Source organism: Coregonus lavaretus (assembly GCF_964263955.1).
Source record: "Coregonus lavaretus genome assembly, chromosome: 18".
NCBI lineage: Eukaryota > Metazoa > Chordata > Actinopteri > Salmoniformes > Salmonidae > Coregonus > Coregonus lavaretus.
The window spans coordinates 14,758,690-14,776,337 of NC_140005.1; the positions used below are offsets into that span (position 1 = coordinate 14,758,690).

General features: G+C 46.9%; 1 protein-coding gene across 1 annotated transcript in view; it reads left to right on the forward strand.

Moving 5' to 3' along the window:
* Positions 1-17,648, forward strand: part of ush2a (Usher syndrome 2A (autosomal recessive, mild)) — a gene marked incomplete at both ends in the record, with an annotated part of 418,741 nt that overhangs the window by 174,754 nt on the left and 226,339 nt on the right. Inside the window, 7 exon segments of the mRNA XM_084181556.1 lie at positions 189-352; positions 1,139-1,295; positions 4,615-4,821; positions 5,081-5,349; positions 7,501-7,776; positions 8,549-8,718; positions 9,544-9,688. Of these exon segments, the coding sequence (XP_084037682.1) occupies positions 189-352; positions 1,139-1,295; positions 4,615-4,821; positions 5,081-5,349; positions 7,501-7,776; positions 8,549-8,718; positions 9,544-9,688 (1,388 nt within the window).

Sequence of the window (17,648 nt, forward strand, 5' to 3'; positions counted from 1 at the left end):
GAGAAGAGCTTGGACTGGGCACACACCCACACACACACACCCACACACGCACGTTAGATGGAAGGTTTTGTAAAAGTAATTGACATATGTTTGTATGTGTATTGTATGTAATTCTGACTGGTTTGAAATCCATTTCTGTTATGAGTTTGTGAGGTGAAACCAATGCTCTCTGTATCGTCCTCTTCCAGGTGCCAGGCATGTGGGTGTAACTCCATAGGAGGGGTGAATGGGTCATGCCACCCAGAGACAGGGAGATGCCAGTGTAAGGCCTTGGTGACGGGGGACAGGTGTGACCGCTGTATCTCTGGAGCCAGTCACCTGGACCCAGACAACCACCTGGGCTGCAGTAAAGGTACTGGATGACTTGCCACAGAGGCACAGTCATTGATTAATCTATAGTTGTTGTTTTTTATAATGGAAGGTTTAAGACAATGCTTTTATGTCTTATAGGTTAGAAATAATGTTAGATTTATTGTGTGTATGTATGTGCGTGTGTTTTGTGTGTATTTGTGTGTACTCTATCTCCATCTCTATGTCTATGGGTTGTGTGTGTCCGTGTGTATGCATATAGTGTGTGTGTTAGTGGGGGGTAATTCCCTCCTCCTGTGCTTTCCCTGCCTGGGACTGTTTTGAGTTAGACACACAAGGACACTAACTCTACATGGATCACACACACACACACACACACACACACACACACACACACACACACACACACACACACACACACACACACACACAAACACACAGTATTAAACTCAGAGGGACACTGGCTCTCCTCAGTATGTTAAGACGCTCGCCATGAATGAAATGGAAAATACCCCTCGCAGGCCTGTTATTTGGCCTGTAGTGTTTATTGTGTTGCATAAGACCAGCACAGCGGTTAATAATGTTATTGTATCTTCCTCCTCTTTCTCTTGTCCCCTTTCCCATTTCCCACATCCCTCTTTTTCTCTCTCTCTTCCTCTCTCCCCTACCCCGCCTCTCTTCCTCTCTCCCCTACCCCGCCTCTCTTCCTCTCTCCCATACCCCGCCTCTCTCTTCTTCTCTCCCCTACACCGCCTCTCTCTTCCTCTCTCCCCTACCCCGCCTCTCTCTTCCTCTCTCCCCTACCCCGCCTCTCTTCCTCTCCCCCCAGCTCCTATCCAGCAGCCCAGTCCAGTAGGGTCTGTTCTGACCTCTACCTCCATCAGCCTGACCTGGAGGCCCCCTGACTCGCCCAACACACACACTCTCAACTACACACTGCTCCGGGACGGCCTGGAGATACACACTACACAGAGACACTACCCATTCAGTAAGTACACACACACATGCACATTCACATGCAGGCACGTACGCAAACACACACACACACACACACAGACATTTTAAGTACTTTATTTGAATCCCACCAATCAAATGTACAAAAAAAGGATCCAAACATTTCAAAGGTCCCTGTATACATGGCACTCAAGGGTACAGAAAGCACCTCCTTCTCCAAACAGCTAGGCTGCCCACGACAGCTGAAACAGAGCAGTACCTAGCCAATTGCTTTGCCCTACTTTTTGTCAGGCCCGCAATCTGGAGGCAATGCACTGCAAGCCTGTGTACGTGGCCGAGACTGCCAAATATCAGCGCCACCAGCTTGCACCTCCACCCGAGGCTGTCCAAGCGTGCCACTAGGGGCTGGTACTTAAGCATGTAGCCGTCAAATGAGCAGCCCACTCCCAAAATGAGCACCTCCCCCTGGTCTCGACCACAACAACAATATCTGCCGTATTTGGCACACAGGAAAACACATCATCAACATCAAACCAGCTTCCCCTTACACAAAAATGTTTATGCATGTGTGCTGTTGGTGAGACCACTTGTTTCACCTCGCTGGGTATCAGGTCAACAAGGCGGTCATGTCTAGCAATGTACGAATCCTTGTATGAATAGCAGCGATTCACAATATGGGCTATGGACTCCATTACATTTGACTCATGTAGAATGGGTCATGGTTTGCAGGGTACCAGAGTGCTAGATTATATTTTGTTGGTAGAACTTGCAGCCTCGCCTTAACAGTAAAGATGAGAATGTCCTCGCCAATGGCAGCATTCTGGTACATGAAATGGGAGACAGAGTGGACAGCACAGTCCAGAGCAGTGAGCCTCCCCTGCAGCCTCAGGCCAGTCCAGTGTTGCAGTAGTTGCATCTGTCTGATACAACAATTTTCCATTGGCCTTCCTCTTGATGCCCGGGAAGTTATCCTCAGTGTCCCTGGCCAGTGGAACCTTCCGCCTCCGTAGGTCCAGAAGGAGGGATGCTCTGGCTAACTCCTTAACTGTCCCATCGTCACTGTTGAACATGTTCAACAGGTGAGTCAATCTGGTAGCAGTGTAAATCCCCTCAATATTCGGGACAACTAAACCCCCCTCTCTTTGGCTCAGGAAGACAACATCACGTGTGGTGTGTGTGTTTAAGCATAGCCACTTTCTCACAACTTGAACAGTTTTGTTATTCATTTACCTCAGAACCTTCTGTGGGAGATGGACATTTGCAAGCATGTTGAATCTTTGCTAGGGCCACCTCTCACACAGCTTCTAGCTTCATGACCACAGGCAGAGGGGAAATGTAAATCATATCAAGTCTGGTTGAATACTCATGGACGAGCTCCTCAACTTGTTCCCCCCACTCGCCAGCAACGTTAAACTTATGTCCAAGATAACTACAGTGAGGGAAAAAAGTATTTGATCCCCTGCTGATTTTGTACGTTTGCCCACTGACAAAGACATGATCAGTCTATAATTTTAATGGTAGGTTTATTTGAACAGTGAGAGACAGAATAACAACAAAAAAATCCAGAAAAACGCATGTCAAAAATGTTATAAATTGATTTGCATTTTAATGAGGGAAATAAGTATTTGACCCCTCTGCAAAACATGACTTAGTACTTGGTGGCAAAACCCTTGTTGGCAATCACAGAGGTCAGACGTTTCTTGTAGTTGGCCACCAGGTTTGCACACATCTCAGGAGGGATTTTGTCCCACTCCTCTTTGCAGATCTTCTCCAAGTCATGAAGGTTTCGAGGCTGACGTTTCGCAACTCAAACCTTCAGCTCCCTCCACAGATTTTCTATGGGATTAAGGTCTGGAGACTGGCTAGGCCACTCCAGGACCTTAATGTGCTTCTTCTTGAGCCACTCCTTTGTTGCCTTGGCCGTGTGTTTTGGGTCATTGTCATGCTGGAATACCCATCCACGACCCATTTTCAATGCCCTGGCTGAGGGAAGGAGGTTCTCACCCAAGATTTGACGGTACATGGCCCCGACCATCGTCCCTTTGATGCGGTGAAGTTGTCCTGTCCCCTTAGCAGAAAAACACCCCCAAAGCATAATGTTTCCACCTCCATGTTTGACGGTGGGGATGGTGTTCTTGGGGTCATAGGCAGCATTCCTCCTCCTCCAAACATGGCGAGTTGAGTTGATGCCAAAGAGCTCGATTTTGGTCTCATCTGACCACAACACTTTCACCCAGTTCTCCTCTGAATCATTCAGATGTTCATTGGCAAACTTCAGACGGGCCTGTATATGTGCTTTCTTGAGCAGGGGGACCTTGCAGGCACTGCAGGATTTCAGTCCTTCACGGCCTAGTGTGTTACCAATTGTTTTCTTGGTGACTATGGTCCCAGCAGCCTTGAGATCATTGACAAGATCCTCCTGTGTAGTTCTGGGCTGATTCCTCACCGTTCTCATTGCAACTCCACGAGGTGAGATCTTGCATGGATCCCCAGGCAGAGGGAGATTGACAGTTCTTTTGTGTTTCTTCCATTTGCGAATAATCGCACCAACTGTTGTCACCTTCTCACCAAGCTGCTTGGCGATGGTCTTGTAGCCCATTCCAGCCTTGTGTAGGTCTACAATCTTGTCCCCGATATCCTTGGAGAGCTCTTTGGTCTTGGCCATGGTGGAGAGTTTGGAATCGGATTGATTGATTGCTTCTGTGGACAGGTGTCTTTTATACAGGTAACAAACTGAGATTAGGAGCACTCCCTTTAAGAGTGTGCTCCTAATCTCAGCTCGTTACATGTATAAAAGACACCTGGGAGCCAGAAATCTTTCTGATTGAGAGGGGGTCAAATACTTATTTCCCTCATTAAAATGCAAATCAATTTATAACATTTTTGACATGTGTTTTTCTGGAATTTTTTGTTGTTATTCTGTCTCTCACTGTTCAATTAAACGTACTCTTAAAATTATAGACTGATCATGTCTTTGTCAGTGGGCAAACATACAAAATCAGCAGGGGATCAAATACTTTTTTCCTTCACTGTATATGTTTCGTCACGAGAGTAGACTCTGATTGGTTTATTCATTAGTGTAAATGCTGGGGGCTTATCAGTTTTAGACTCGTACCAGAGGTTACCTCCGCTGCGTCTTTCATAGAACACTGCATATTTAGTGTCTTTCACTTCCAGCCCAGACCATTTCAAAAAGTCATCTGTGCGATAAAGCATTTCTTTGATAACATGATCCTCTCTGGAGGTGATCTGAAAGTCATCAGCATACCCTTGTACTGTTTTCCGTGACACACACACACACACACAGTTAAATCTCTTCTCTCTCCTAGGCCCTGTAACTTATGTGGACAGTGGTTTGTCTCCGTTCATGGATTATTCTTACCGGCTAGTAACAGCTAACGTTAACGGTCAGACGGTGAGTGTTCCGGTCAGTTACCAGACCCTGGCCGCCATACCGGACCCTGACCATATCCTTCTGACCCTGGTGGGCCGACCAGGACCGACCATAGCCAACCTCAACTGGACCCGACCACAGAACACATCAGGTCCACAAGAGAGGTATGGACCAGTGGAGGCTGCTGAGGGGAGGACGGCTAATAATAATGGCCGGAACAGAGCGAATGGAATGGCATCAAACACCTGGAAACCATGTGTTTGATGTATTTGATACCATTCCACCAATTCCACTCCAGTCATTACCACGAGCCCGTTCTCCCCAATTAAGGTGCCTAGGAGTAACATTGGCTGGTCAGTTATCATGGTCAAGTCATATTGACTAATAAACTAAACTGAACCCTCTCTCTGTGTGTTCCTGTAGGTTTGTGCTAACCTCAGTGGAGGCTGGTACTGGTAGGGAGCGTGTCCACTATACAGGTCTAGAGACCCAGGCTGCAGCCGCTGGCCTCTCCCCCTACACCCACTACAACCTCACCCTGCAGGCCTGCTCTACTGGGGGGTGCACCTCCACCCCTCCCCTGCCCCTCCTCACTTCACCCAGCCCTCCACAGGGACAGCCCCCACCCAGGGTCAACGCCACCGGACCGCACCAAATACACGCAGCCTGGGACCCCCCTGTTCGTCCCAATGGTACGACCCGAATTGTCTCTTGATCTGTGTTCACAGACAACAGGGATAAAATGGAAGAAAATGTAGAAAAGAGAACACATGTTCTACTCACCTTAACACTGTGTCCCTACAGTGTGCCACTAGATCCAGAGCATTGTATAGTCACTTTCTGTACCATATTAAGCCTGTTTAACCTCCACCACACTCTAATGCTTTCTCAGTCATGGTTTAATTTACTGCATTACATTATATCGCTCCCCGAGGCACATTAAAACACATGTACTTCTGCCAGACATTACAGTTCATGTCATTTCTCATATTCTGTTTTGAGTCGTTATTCAACCATGCCTATAACTATAACCGCCATGTTCGACTGGCTGTATTGAAACAAGACATGGGGGAACAGACTCTTTGAAGTGGTAGTGTGATAGTGAACATTGAAGAAGAGAGAGAATAGAGGGAGAATAGAAGTGTTTGTTTCTATTGTGTTGTGATGCCTGCCTGTCCTCGGCTCAACCTTCTGTATTCATTCACTGCCTTGGTAACACTAATGAGCAATGTGGATATGATGATGAGCTTTGATTCTCATGTGGATGAAGAGTCTCTCTGCTATAGAGTATTAGAATGGGATATGAGAATGCACTGTGCCGGCATTCATTCACACTGTTTTAGTATTGGCTGAAGACCTGTGGTTGATTAGTAGCTTGTATGGTACTGTAGTGATGCATACAGTATTGAATCTCCTTGTGTCCTACTAGTGCTGAGCGATTAACCAAAATAGTGGTTCTTTTTCAGTTGTTAACCCATAAGAGCCTATGCCCTGTCTAAGGGGGGGGTACTACTAAGCTATATGGAATTGTTTTAAGGTCATACCAAGGATAATTTTGCTATTTGATTTGGAATTTTCAGACAAGTCTTGTGACGCATGTGGGCGTCCTAGAGCAAAACAACCGACATGTACATGTTCGTGAGAGTCTCACCTTTACAGTAGTTTGTAGGCCAAACCGTTCGGACGCTACAGACAATTTTGTGAGAAGACAGATTTTCGGGATGTCTCATGGTCTGACAAACACAGCTCTAGCTCTGTCATCTTTAACCGCAGATGCAAAAGTGTTACGTAGGCGGATGCGGTGGATTGAGATAGAGATATGTGTTATGCTAATTAGATTTCCGCGGGGGGGGGGGGGGGGGGGGTGGACATTGACCTTAGGGTGTTAATCAACATTTACCTACATTGGTTCAATTATTTGAATTCCATTTTGTTAATTTCTGTGTTTATGCACATTGCGCAGTTTATCTAGAGCTAAATCAGATCAAGCCCGAACTGTGCGATGTAGTAGGGAGTTGTAGTTTCCAACAGGCCAATATTCTACATAGGTTAGCACAGAAAACGTGGTAATTAACTACAATGACCATAATCCATTACAAGCCTACTTGTCCGGTCTGTGTTTCTTTTATGCCTGCTACGTTGGGTTAGTGTGGGGAGAGAGAGAGAGAGAAGAGACAGAAGAATGCGCCATCAAGAGGAATAGAAAGCAGTTGCTTCGAGAGGGATCTCTACCTGAAAATACAATCTAAGTGATTGATAGTTGGTATTCAGCAGGCATAAAAGTATGCCTTATTTACTTTGAAGAACTACTAAAATAGTGATTTTGGCAGCAGCTCTATAGAGATGAGATGATGACTTGGAATGAAATAATAGTCATCAAATAAAACAAATGTAATATACGCAACAACTGAAATATTTTATTAAAGTAAGGTAATGAGAATCAATTATGGTTAATAAGTGATAATCAGTGATGGGCAGTCACTACCACTATGGGACTTTTATAAATTGTTTTATTCTGTGTTGTTACGGTATTCATCACACATAATGTATAGTGCATTTAATATCAAAAATTATAATCGAAACCGAAATAGAAAACAGTGATTATTTACATTAAAGAATATATATATCCACTGTGTCCTACATAGTGGTTCTCTAACTTGTTTTAAACTTTGATCAATATAATGTACTTTATAATTTCCTTGTGACCCACCTGGTATAAGAATATACAATATTTATGTAAGGAACAAGGCCTGATAGGAACTAGTCACAAGCTAACCCATCAATAACTGAATAATATGGCATTGAAAGTAATAGCAATGTCTCTTTTGTTTCTGCCTTCATAGGTGTTATTATAAGGTACGAGCTCTTCATACGAGGGCCAATGGAATCGCAGAACAACACAAGCCCCGCCCCAGAGCGTAGGGTGTTTGTGAGCAGTGGTTGGCTGGACCCCCGCCTCCCGTCTGGCTCAGCCAATGAGAGCGCTCTGCCCCCTCCCCAGAGCGGTGCCATGGTAACAGACCTGCAGGCCTTCTCCACCTATCAGCTGCGAGTTCTGACTGTCAACATGGCCGGCAGTGTGATATCAGACTGGACTACAGCTCGGACACAGGAGGGGGGTCAGTTACACACACACACACACACACACACACACACACACACACAAACACAAACCGTGACGGAAAAAAGTAGAGAGAGAGTGAGGAGAGCACTAACAGAGAGAGAGAGAGTTCCTCTGGGGAGGCCTCTGGGTGTGTAGTTATAGTAGTTTGTGACATAATAGTTGGTGGAAGAGGGGAGAGAGGGAGAAAAAGAGAGAGGAGAGGGGGAGGGGGGGGGGGGTTCTCATTAAAGCATTATAATTCCAAAGAGATGATATGGCTCATTAGAACTAGACTGTGCCCCCAAACAAAACTCACAGCCCTCTGTCTGACTGTGTAATAGCCATGAATCACATTACACACCCTGAGTATGTGTGTGTTTGTGTGTGTTTGTGTGTGTGTGTGTGTGTGTGTGTGTGTGTGAGATAGTGTTTTTGTGTGTGTGTGTGTGTGTGTGTGTGTGTGTGAGAGTGTGAGAGTGTTTGTGCACTCCTGCGTGCATGCGTGAATCGCATTACACACCTAACAGTAGGTGGCTTCAGAGATAAAGGAGAGAATGGAGAGATAGGAGAGAGGAAGGAGAGATAAGAGGAGAGGTGGGGAGATGATGTGTGAGATAATAGGTGTTTCTAAATGTGTGAGGGTGGTCTGTACTCTACTGTGCTTCATTCAGAGGGCTGTGTGAGTGTTTATGATAAAGGAAGAGCTTTAGAAGTAACTTATCTGTATTTGTGTGTGTGTGTGTGTGTGTGTGCCCGTGTTTATGTGTGTGTGTGTGTGTGTTCCATAGCTCCAGAGTTCGTGGCTCCTCCTGAGGTGTCGGCGGTGTCGTCCTCGTCCCTAAAGGTCGCGTGGAGGTCAGCGCGGGGTCAGGAGGCTAGAGGACAGGTCACTGAATACAGGGTCAACCTGGTCACAGAGCAGAGCACCAACCCATACGCACCACCTGTTATCACACAGGTAACATACACACACACACATTACACAATAAATAGGTACACATGCTTCTCCCTCATTCCTAGATTTCCTGAAAATGTCTTGTCCCTAAATCATCTTAGAAAAATAGATAGACCTTCTAAACACCACTACACCTACATTCCAGTAGAAAAACACATGCAATATCATTGCACAGATAGGAGTGTTCTCATCGGCTCAAACATAGATGTCCCTCCTCAGGTATAGCGACTCTAAAGGTTATGATGTCACACCACCTACAGGGCTAATCCCATCATGCATTGCCCCGTGTCAGCGTATCACCTCTGACTTCCTCCGGCTGGAGGTTTAACGAGCGTTGCTGCTCCTCAACAGTACCTTTATCTAGCTCTTCATTAGGGTGATAGTAGTGTGTTTAGGTACAGGGTGGTTTTCAGGAGGATTGGTATCACTGATATGATGTTTTAATATAGATATGTCTAGTCAGCTTTCCCCCTAGGTAGGACATATCGCCCTGTTCTCGCAGTCTGTGTGTGTGGTGTGTGCTAGAAGATTGTGTTAGCCTGCAGAGCTAAAGCCTAGGCATTAGCTAGGGGAGCGAACAGGTCTCAAGCAAGGTGACACATCACATGTAAATGCCATTTAGCAGACAATTCTTCCCGAAGCAACTTACAGTAGTGAGTGCATACATTTCCGTATGTGTGGGTCCAGCAGGAATCTAACCCACAACCCTGGCGTTGCAAGCACCATGCTCTACCACTTGAGCCATACAGGACCACAAGTGTGTCTAGGGGGCCTACCACTGCTATAACGTGACACTGATCCTCTGTGTGTGTGTGTTTCTTGTCCCAGGTGCTGTATGTAGCCAGTCCATCAGAGCGTGTGTATGTAGCAGAGGGACTAGAGGCCTACAGGAGATACAACTTCACTGTGACTCTGTGTACCACACTGGGCTGTGTGACCAGCCTGCCTGCCTCCGGACGAACACTACCTACAGGTAACACACACAAGCTGAGCACTAACAACTGGTAACTAGAGATAAATATCATATCATTATTTATTTATTTATTTATACCACACTACTCGGAAATACTCCAGTATACTCCATTAATACTGTTATACTTCTGGTTAAACCAGACCACATGTATTGTCCCAGTTATGGAGGACATTTACATATGAAGAGACTATAATGGTATGTGTCTGTCAGGGAACTAACTACCTCTGGATGAGAGAGGGGGATGGAAAGAAAACAGAGAAGGGAGAGGAAAAGGAAAAATAAAGAAATAGAGAGAGAGTGAAGAAGCGAAGAAGAGAGTAAGGGAGAGGGAAGCGAAAAACAAATGGAGAGAGAATGTTCTCATATTTTCTTCCCTCCTTTTCTTCTCATATTTTCTCTCTCTCTCCACCCTGAAATCGCTTAACGACTCTAACCCATCCCTCTTATGTCAGGACCACGCACGCACTCACTCACTCACTCACTCACTCACTCACTCACTCACTCAGTATTTCAGTAGCGACAGTGGTGTAACCAGGGGGGAAATTCATTGTACACGGCAGTAAAAACTATTTACTGTTAATTACAAGGAGAAAAATGTGCCGTAGCGCACGTTCCCTGTTGGTCATGAATCATACACACACACTCTGTCACACACACGTGTGTGCTGGTCACTCTCGTAGATTTATAACCAATATGGAAGTAGGATGAACTAACCGCCTTTAATAACTGAGACACAAATCACTGGGACAAGCTCTAATTGATCAGCTTTGTGTGATGGGCATACACACACGGTGCTGCCGTGCAGTGCTAACATATGGTCTGGGCTGACACACACAACCTGCACACATATTCATCCATATGCTCACACATGTTCACCGTTTGGTGTGTTTCTGTTCCGTTTGTTTCTTTGTTTGTTTTGTTTATGTCTCTAAGATGTGAGAATGTGTTTCTCTCACGTGCAGGAATACAGCATGTTTTAATATATTAATAGATATCAAGTTGTTGACGGTTGTACGGCATATTCCAAAGTTTTGAATTCTCTGTGGTCTTGAAAAATAGTAGTTTCGACTTCTTTCAAATGATTCCAAGGCATTTAAATCTAGAAATCTAAATTATGTGGCATTTTTTGCCACCATTATTGCATGTGTTTTAAACTGTATAGTCACAAAATCACCCCATATTTGTGTTTAGGAATTAACATGTTTATATTTATTGTTCAACAGCCTTAACCCCCTTGAGTCGCACCGGTGCGTCAATCTAAGTAACATAATACAAAATTCCAGATCAAAATCCATCCGCATCTGCAGTGAAAGGTGACAGAGCTAGAGCAGTGTTTGTCAGACCATGAGACATCCCGATAATCGGTCTTCTCACAAAAACGTCTGTAGCTTCCGAATGGAACCCTCTATGGAAAGATGAGACTCTCACTAACACGTTGGTGTTCTGTTTTGCTCTACGACCCCCACAACTGTCATGGGACTCGTCTGAAGGTCACCGGTACCGATAAAAAACCCTGAATGGAAGTATGAAGGTAGTTGTGCCTACCCAAAAGAAGGAAGTATGAAGGTAGTTGTGCCTACCCAAAAGAAGGGGTTAAATATGTGTAAAAAACAAATATATATATATTTCCTGATCTTTCTTATATCTCCTAGATATAGGACAGACACTTCAAAACCTTGTTTCTTATGACTAATTATTTGACTGTCCTTTTTGCCATTTATGAATGTGTTATTCAATGCGTTTCTATGGGATATAGTAGTAAAGACCGAAATATATATTTGATCAAATAATTTTGTCGACATTTATTTTTTTATACCTAAAGGGGTCCTACAATTCTAAATAAAATAGCTAAATGATCCATATTATGACCAACTTAAAACAATTCCATATGTCAGCTTAGAACACCCCCCCCCCCCCAATGGCTTAAACTCTGAAGAATGAATTGTAGTTAGACGGTTCTGCACTAATTGTCTGATCAAAACATGGCCTGAATTGTGGAGAGTGGCTTCCCGTTCACACACACAAACTAACACACACACACACACACACACACACACACACACACACAGACAAACGAACCCAACCAATTGGTTTGGAGCATCCAAGACTGTCTGTGCCATTATCCATGTTGTGATTGTCTTGTGCCAGACCTTAATGTTGATGACAGCCATTTATCCATCCTTTACCCAGGCTTATAGCACTATTTAGACACCCAATCCACATCACTATTACGCAGACACACCATTAGACAGAATAACCATCTGTTCAGACGGAGGAGACGGCATCTGCTTAGACGCTTTTATTTCACTCAAATTATATTAGATTCTCTCAATACACACACCCACCCATAGGAAATGAACGCAGTCGGTCTTAGAGAGGGAGTGTATTGTGGGGGGGTAAACAGTAAGTAGGGGGCCTCAATGGTTATGGCATAGAACATTATTTTGGCATCTCCCAAAGCACTCTGGGATAGGAAGGCAGACAGAGGAGAGGAAAGAGCATGGCTCATTTTCTCCCCCCTCCCCTCTCTCTCTCTCTCTCTCTCTCGTTCTCTCTCTCTCTCTCTCGCTCTTCATCTCTTCTTTACTCCCTCCAACTTTCAGTGGAAACTTTCCGTGTCTCCATTATATAAAGTGTGTTTTGTACATAATTGAGAATTGATATTCAAAGTTGATTTTTTTTCTTATCCATGTTTAAAGGAATTTCACCAGATTACATTTCCTTAAGTAACTCTAAATCTTAGAAAATAAACATTTTTCTGCAATGAAATTAGGAGGAAGAAAGATGTAAGGCTGTGTGCATGCGTGTGTGTGTGAAGTCCACAGCACTCCACCAGAGCAGACTCTTACCACATGGTATTGATCAGGTTGGAATGTGAATCAGTTGCTGATGCTAATGTTTTATGTATCCTACATCCATAAAGACTTGCTCTACAAGCTTAGGCAGCCCCTACGACACACACACACACACACACACACACACGATCCCACACACACACGGCACATTGACGTGAACCCTGCTATGCATATTTCTCTCCTCAAGAAGCCTGGGGATAATTATGCATAAATCAATAGTTGTGGTACTCCAGAGAGGAGTATTTCTGTGGTATTACAGTGCATTTAGACCGAGGTGACCCGAAGGCCCATAAAGGATGTCAGCTAGTGTAAAAACACAAAACACTCCACCGGGCCAGATAATTGTTCCCCAGAAGCGTGTGTGTGTTTCTGTGTGTATATGTGTGTGTGTCCGCCCTGGGAGATCTGTGGTGATTTAGCTGCTTCATTAACATGTTGAAGGCAATATTAACCTTAGTGTTGGACGGTTAACCTTGTTGTCGGAGCGTCATCGAGTGGAGAGGGGGCAGAGAGGAGGACAGGAGGGGAGGCGAGACCAAGTGGCTTTTATCAACCCCTATGTGGCGGCCTCGCGGTAAATACATGACAGCATATTAGCATCGTACAGTAGTCACTCACATATACACACAGGCACGCACACACGCACACACACACACAAATACACACAAAGCCCATTATTCTTTTAAAAATTCTTCAAGCTCTGTAGGGCTGACCTCATTTAGTCGACTGGTCGATTGTTTGGTCGATAGGCTGTTGGTCGACCGAGATTTCTTTAGTCGAGCAGTCACCATTTGTATTTATTTGTCTGTGTGATGAGGTGGTGATGAAGGAGTCAGGCGCAGGAGGGTAAATCACAGAATAACAGGCTTTAATCCGCAAATTACAGGTTTACGCGGAAATGCGTGAAACACACTCCAGGGCACAAAAGAGGCACACTGGAAAATACAAGGCACACGGGAAAAATACTCCCATCGATACACAATACACGAGCTCCACCGAGCTTCACAAACCTTCACAAATAAACAATCACCCACACAGACAAGGAGGCAGAGGGAACACTTATACCATGACTAATGAGGGAATAAGGACCAGGTGTGTGTGATTGAAGACAAGACAAATGGAGTGATGATAAATGGATCGGCAGTAGCTAGTAAGCCGGTGACGCCGAACGCCGATACCAGCCCGAACAAGGAGGGGAGGCAGCCTCTGCGTAAGTCGTGACAGTACCCCACCCCCCTTGACGCGCGGCTCCAGCAGCGCGCCGACCCCGGCCTCTGGAACGGCCAGGAGGACGCGGAGCAGGGCGAGCCGGATGGTGACGGTGGAAATCCCGTAACATGGAGGGATCGAGGATATCCCTCACCGGGACCCAGTACCGTTCCTGCGGATCGTACCCCTCCCACTCCACGAGGTACTGAAGGCACCCCACCTGACGCCTCGAATCCAGGATGGAACGGACAGAGTACGCCGGGGGCCCCCTCGATGTCCAGAGGAGGTGGAGGGACCTCCCACACCTCAGCCTCCTGGAGTGGACCAGCTACCACCGGCCTGAGGAGAGACACATGAAACGAGTGGTTAATACGGTAATCAGGGGGGAGTAATAACCTATAAGTGACCTCGTTGACTCTCATCAGGACTTTGAACGGCCCCACAAACCGCGGGCTCAGCTTCCGGCAGGGCAGGCGGAGGGGCAGATTCCGGGTCAAGAGCCAGACCCGATCCCCCGGTACAAAGACGGGGGCCTCACTGCGGTAGCGGTCAGCGTTGTCCTTCTGACGACGAACGGCGCGTTGGAGGTGAACGTGGGCAGCATCCCACGTCTCCTCCGCGCGCCGCAACCAGTCATCCACCGCAAGAGCCTCGGTCTGGCTCTGGTGCCACGGTGCCAGAACCGGTTGGTAACCTAGAATACACTGGAAAGGCGTTAGGTTAGTGAAGGAGTGGCGGAGAGAGTTCTGGGCATATTCTGCCCATGGCAAGAACACCGACCACTCCCCCGGCCGGTCCTGGCAGTAGGACCGCAGGAACCTACCCACGTCCTGATTTACCCGTTCCACCTGCCCATTACTCTCGGGGTGGAACCCAGAGGTCAGGCTGACCGAGACCCCCAGACGTTCCATGAACGCCTTCCAGACCTTGGACGTGAACTGGGGACCTCGGTCAGACACTATATCCTCTGGTACCCCGTAGTGCCGGAAGACGTGTGTAAACAGGGCCTCCGCAGTTTGCAGAGCCATGGGGAGACCGGGCAGAGGAAGGAGGCGGCAGGCTTTAGAAAAGCGGTACACAACGACCAGGATGGTGGTGTTACCTTGGGAGAGGGGAAGATCAGTTAGAAAATCAACACTTAGGTGAGACCATGGTCGTTGTGGAACTGGTAAAGGTTGTAACTTACCAGCTGGGAGGTGCGTAGGTGCCTTACTCTGGGCGCACACTGAGCAGGAGGAGACATACACCCTCACGTCCTTAGCCAAGGAAGGCCACCAGTATTTTCCGGTCAGGCAGCGCACTGTACGGCCGATACCTGGGTGACCAGAGGAGGGTGACGTGTGTGCCCAGTAGATCAAACGATCACGGATAAGAGCAGGCACGTACTGTAGCCCATCTGGACACTGAGGTGGAGAGGGATCCGTGCGTAATGCCTGCTCTATATCCGCGTCCATCGCCCATACTACCGGCGCCACAATGCAGGAGGCCAGCAGTATGGGAGTGTTGTCGCTGGGCCTCTCCTCTGTGTCATACAGCCGGGACAGCGCATCTGCCTTCACGTTCTTCGTACCCGGAATGTATGATAGAGAGAAATCAAACCGGGTGAAGAATAGGGCCCACCTGGCCTGGCGAGGATTCAGCCTCTTCGCTGCCCGGATGTACTCCAGGTAATGGTGGTTCGTCCAGACGAGGAAAGGGTGTTTTGCCCCCTCGAGCCAATGCCTCCACACGGTCAAGGCTCGGACAACAGCCAACAGCTCCCGATCGCCAACGCCGTAGTTCTGCTCCGCCGGGCTGAGCTTCTTCGAGAAGAACACACAGGGGCGGAGCTTGGGTGGCGTACCCGAGCGTTGAGACAGGACAGCTCCTATCCCAACCTCGGACGCATCCACCTCCACTACGAACGGTAGTGATGAATCGGGGTGGGCCAGTACTGGGGCTGAGGTGAACAGACCCCGCAGTTTGCTGAAGGCCAGGTCAGCCTCAGCAGACCAGCCGAGCCGGGACGGCCCATCCTTCAACAGGGAGGTAATGGGAGCTGCGACCTTGCCAAAGCCCCTTAAACCTCCGATAGCAGTTGGCAAAGCCAAGGAAGTGCTGCACCTCCTTAACCGTGGTTGGAGTCGGCCAATTATGCACGGCTGAAATGCGATCTCCCACCATCTCCACACCTGAGGTGGAAATGCGGTATCCAAGGAAGGAGACGGACTGCAGGAAAAACCTACACTTCTCTGCCTTAGCATCAAGGTCATTTTCCAACAGTCGGGCCAGCACCTTGCTAACCAGGGACACATGCTCGGCGCGCGTAGCGGAATACACCAGGATGTCATCGATGTAGACTACTACACCGTGAATAAGCATGTCCCGAAACACCTTGTTCACAAAGGACTGGAAAACTGATGGAGCATTCATCAAACCATAGGGCATCACCAGGTATTCATAATGCCCCGTGGTTGTGCTGAACGCTGTCTTCCACTCATCTCCCTCTTGGATACGCATCAGGTTGTATGCACTCCTGAGATCTAATTTGGTGAAGAAGCGCGCCCCATGCATTGATTCAATCACTGAAGGAATGAGGGGGAGAGGATAACTAAATCTTATCGTCTCCATGTTCAGTGGTCGATAATCAATGCACGGGCGCAGACCTCCGTCCTTCTTCTTCACAAAGAAGAAACTCGAGGAGGCGGGTGAAGTGGAGGGACGTACAGTGGGGGAAAAAAGTATTTAGTCAGCCACCAATTGTGCAAGTTCTCCCACTTAAAAAGATGAGAGAGGCCTGTAATTTTCATCATATGTACACGTCAACTATGACAGACAAATTGAGAATTTTTTCCCCAGAAAATCACATTGTAGGATTTGTAATGAATTTATTTGCAAATTATGGTGGAAAATAAGTATTTGGTCACCTACAAACAAGCAAGATTTCTGGCTCTCACAGACCTGTAACTTCTTCTTTAAGAGGCTCCTCTGTCCTCCACTCGTTACCTGTATTAATGGCACCTGTTTGAACTTGTTATCAGTATAAAAGACACCTGTCCACAACCTCAAACAGTCACACTCCAAACTCCACTATGGCCAAGACCAAAGAGCTGTCAAAGGACACCCGAAACAAAATTGTAGACCTGCACCAGGCTGGGAAGACTGAATCTGCAATAGGTAAGTAGCTTGGTTTGAAGAAATCAACTGTGGGAGCAATTATTAGGAAATGGAAGACATACAAGACCACTGATAATCTCCCTCGATCTGGGGCTCCACGCAAGATCTCACCCCGTGGGGTCAAAATGATCACAAGAACGGTGAGCAAAAATCCCAGAACCACACGGGGGGACCTAGTGAATGACCTGCAGAGAGCTGGGACCAAAGTAACAAAGCCTACCATCAGTAACACACTACGCCGCCAGGGACTCAAATCCTGCAGTGCCAGACGTGTCCCCCTGCTTAAGCCAGTACATGTCCAGGCCCGTCTGAAGTTTGCTAGAGTGCATTTGGATGATCCAGAAGAGGATTGGGAGAATGTCATATAGTCAGATGAAACCAAAATATAACTTTTTGGTAAAAACTCAACTCGTCGTGTTTGGAGGACAAAGAATGCTGAGTTGCATCCAAAGAACACCATACCTACTGTGAAGCATGGGGGTGGAAACATCATGCTTTGGGGCTGTTTTTCTGCAAAGGGACCAGGACGACTGATCCGTGTAAAGGAAAGAATGAATGGGGCCATGTATCGTGAGATTTTGAGTGAAAACCTCCTTCCATCAGCAAGGGCATTGAAGATGAAACGTGGCTGGGTCTTTCAGCATGACAATGATCCCAAACACACCGCCCGGGCAACGAAGGAGTGGCTTCGTAAGAAGCATTTCAAGGTCCTGGAGTGGCCTAGCCAGTCTCCAGATCTC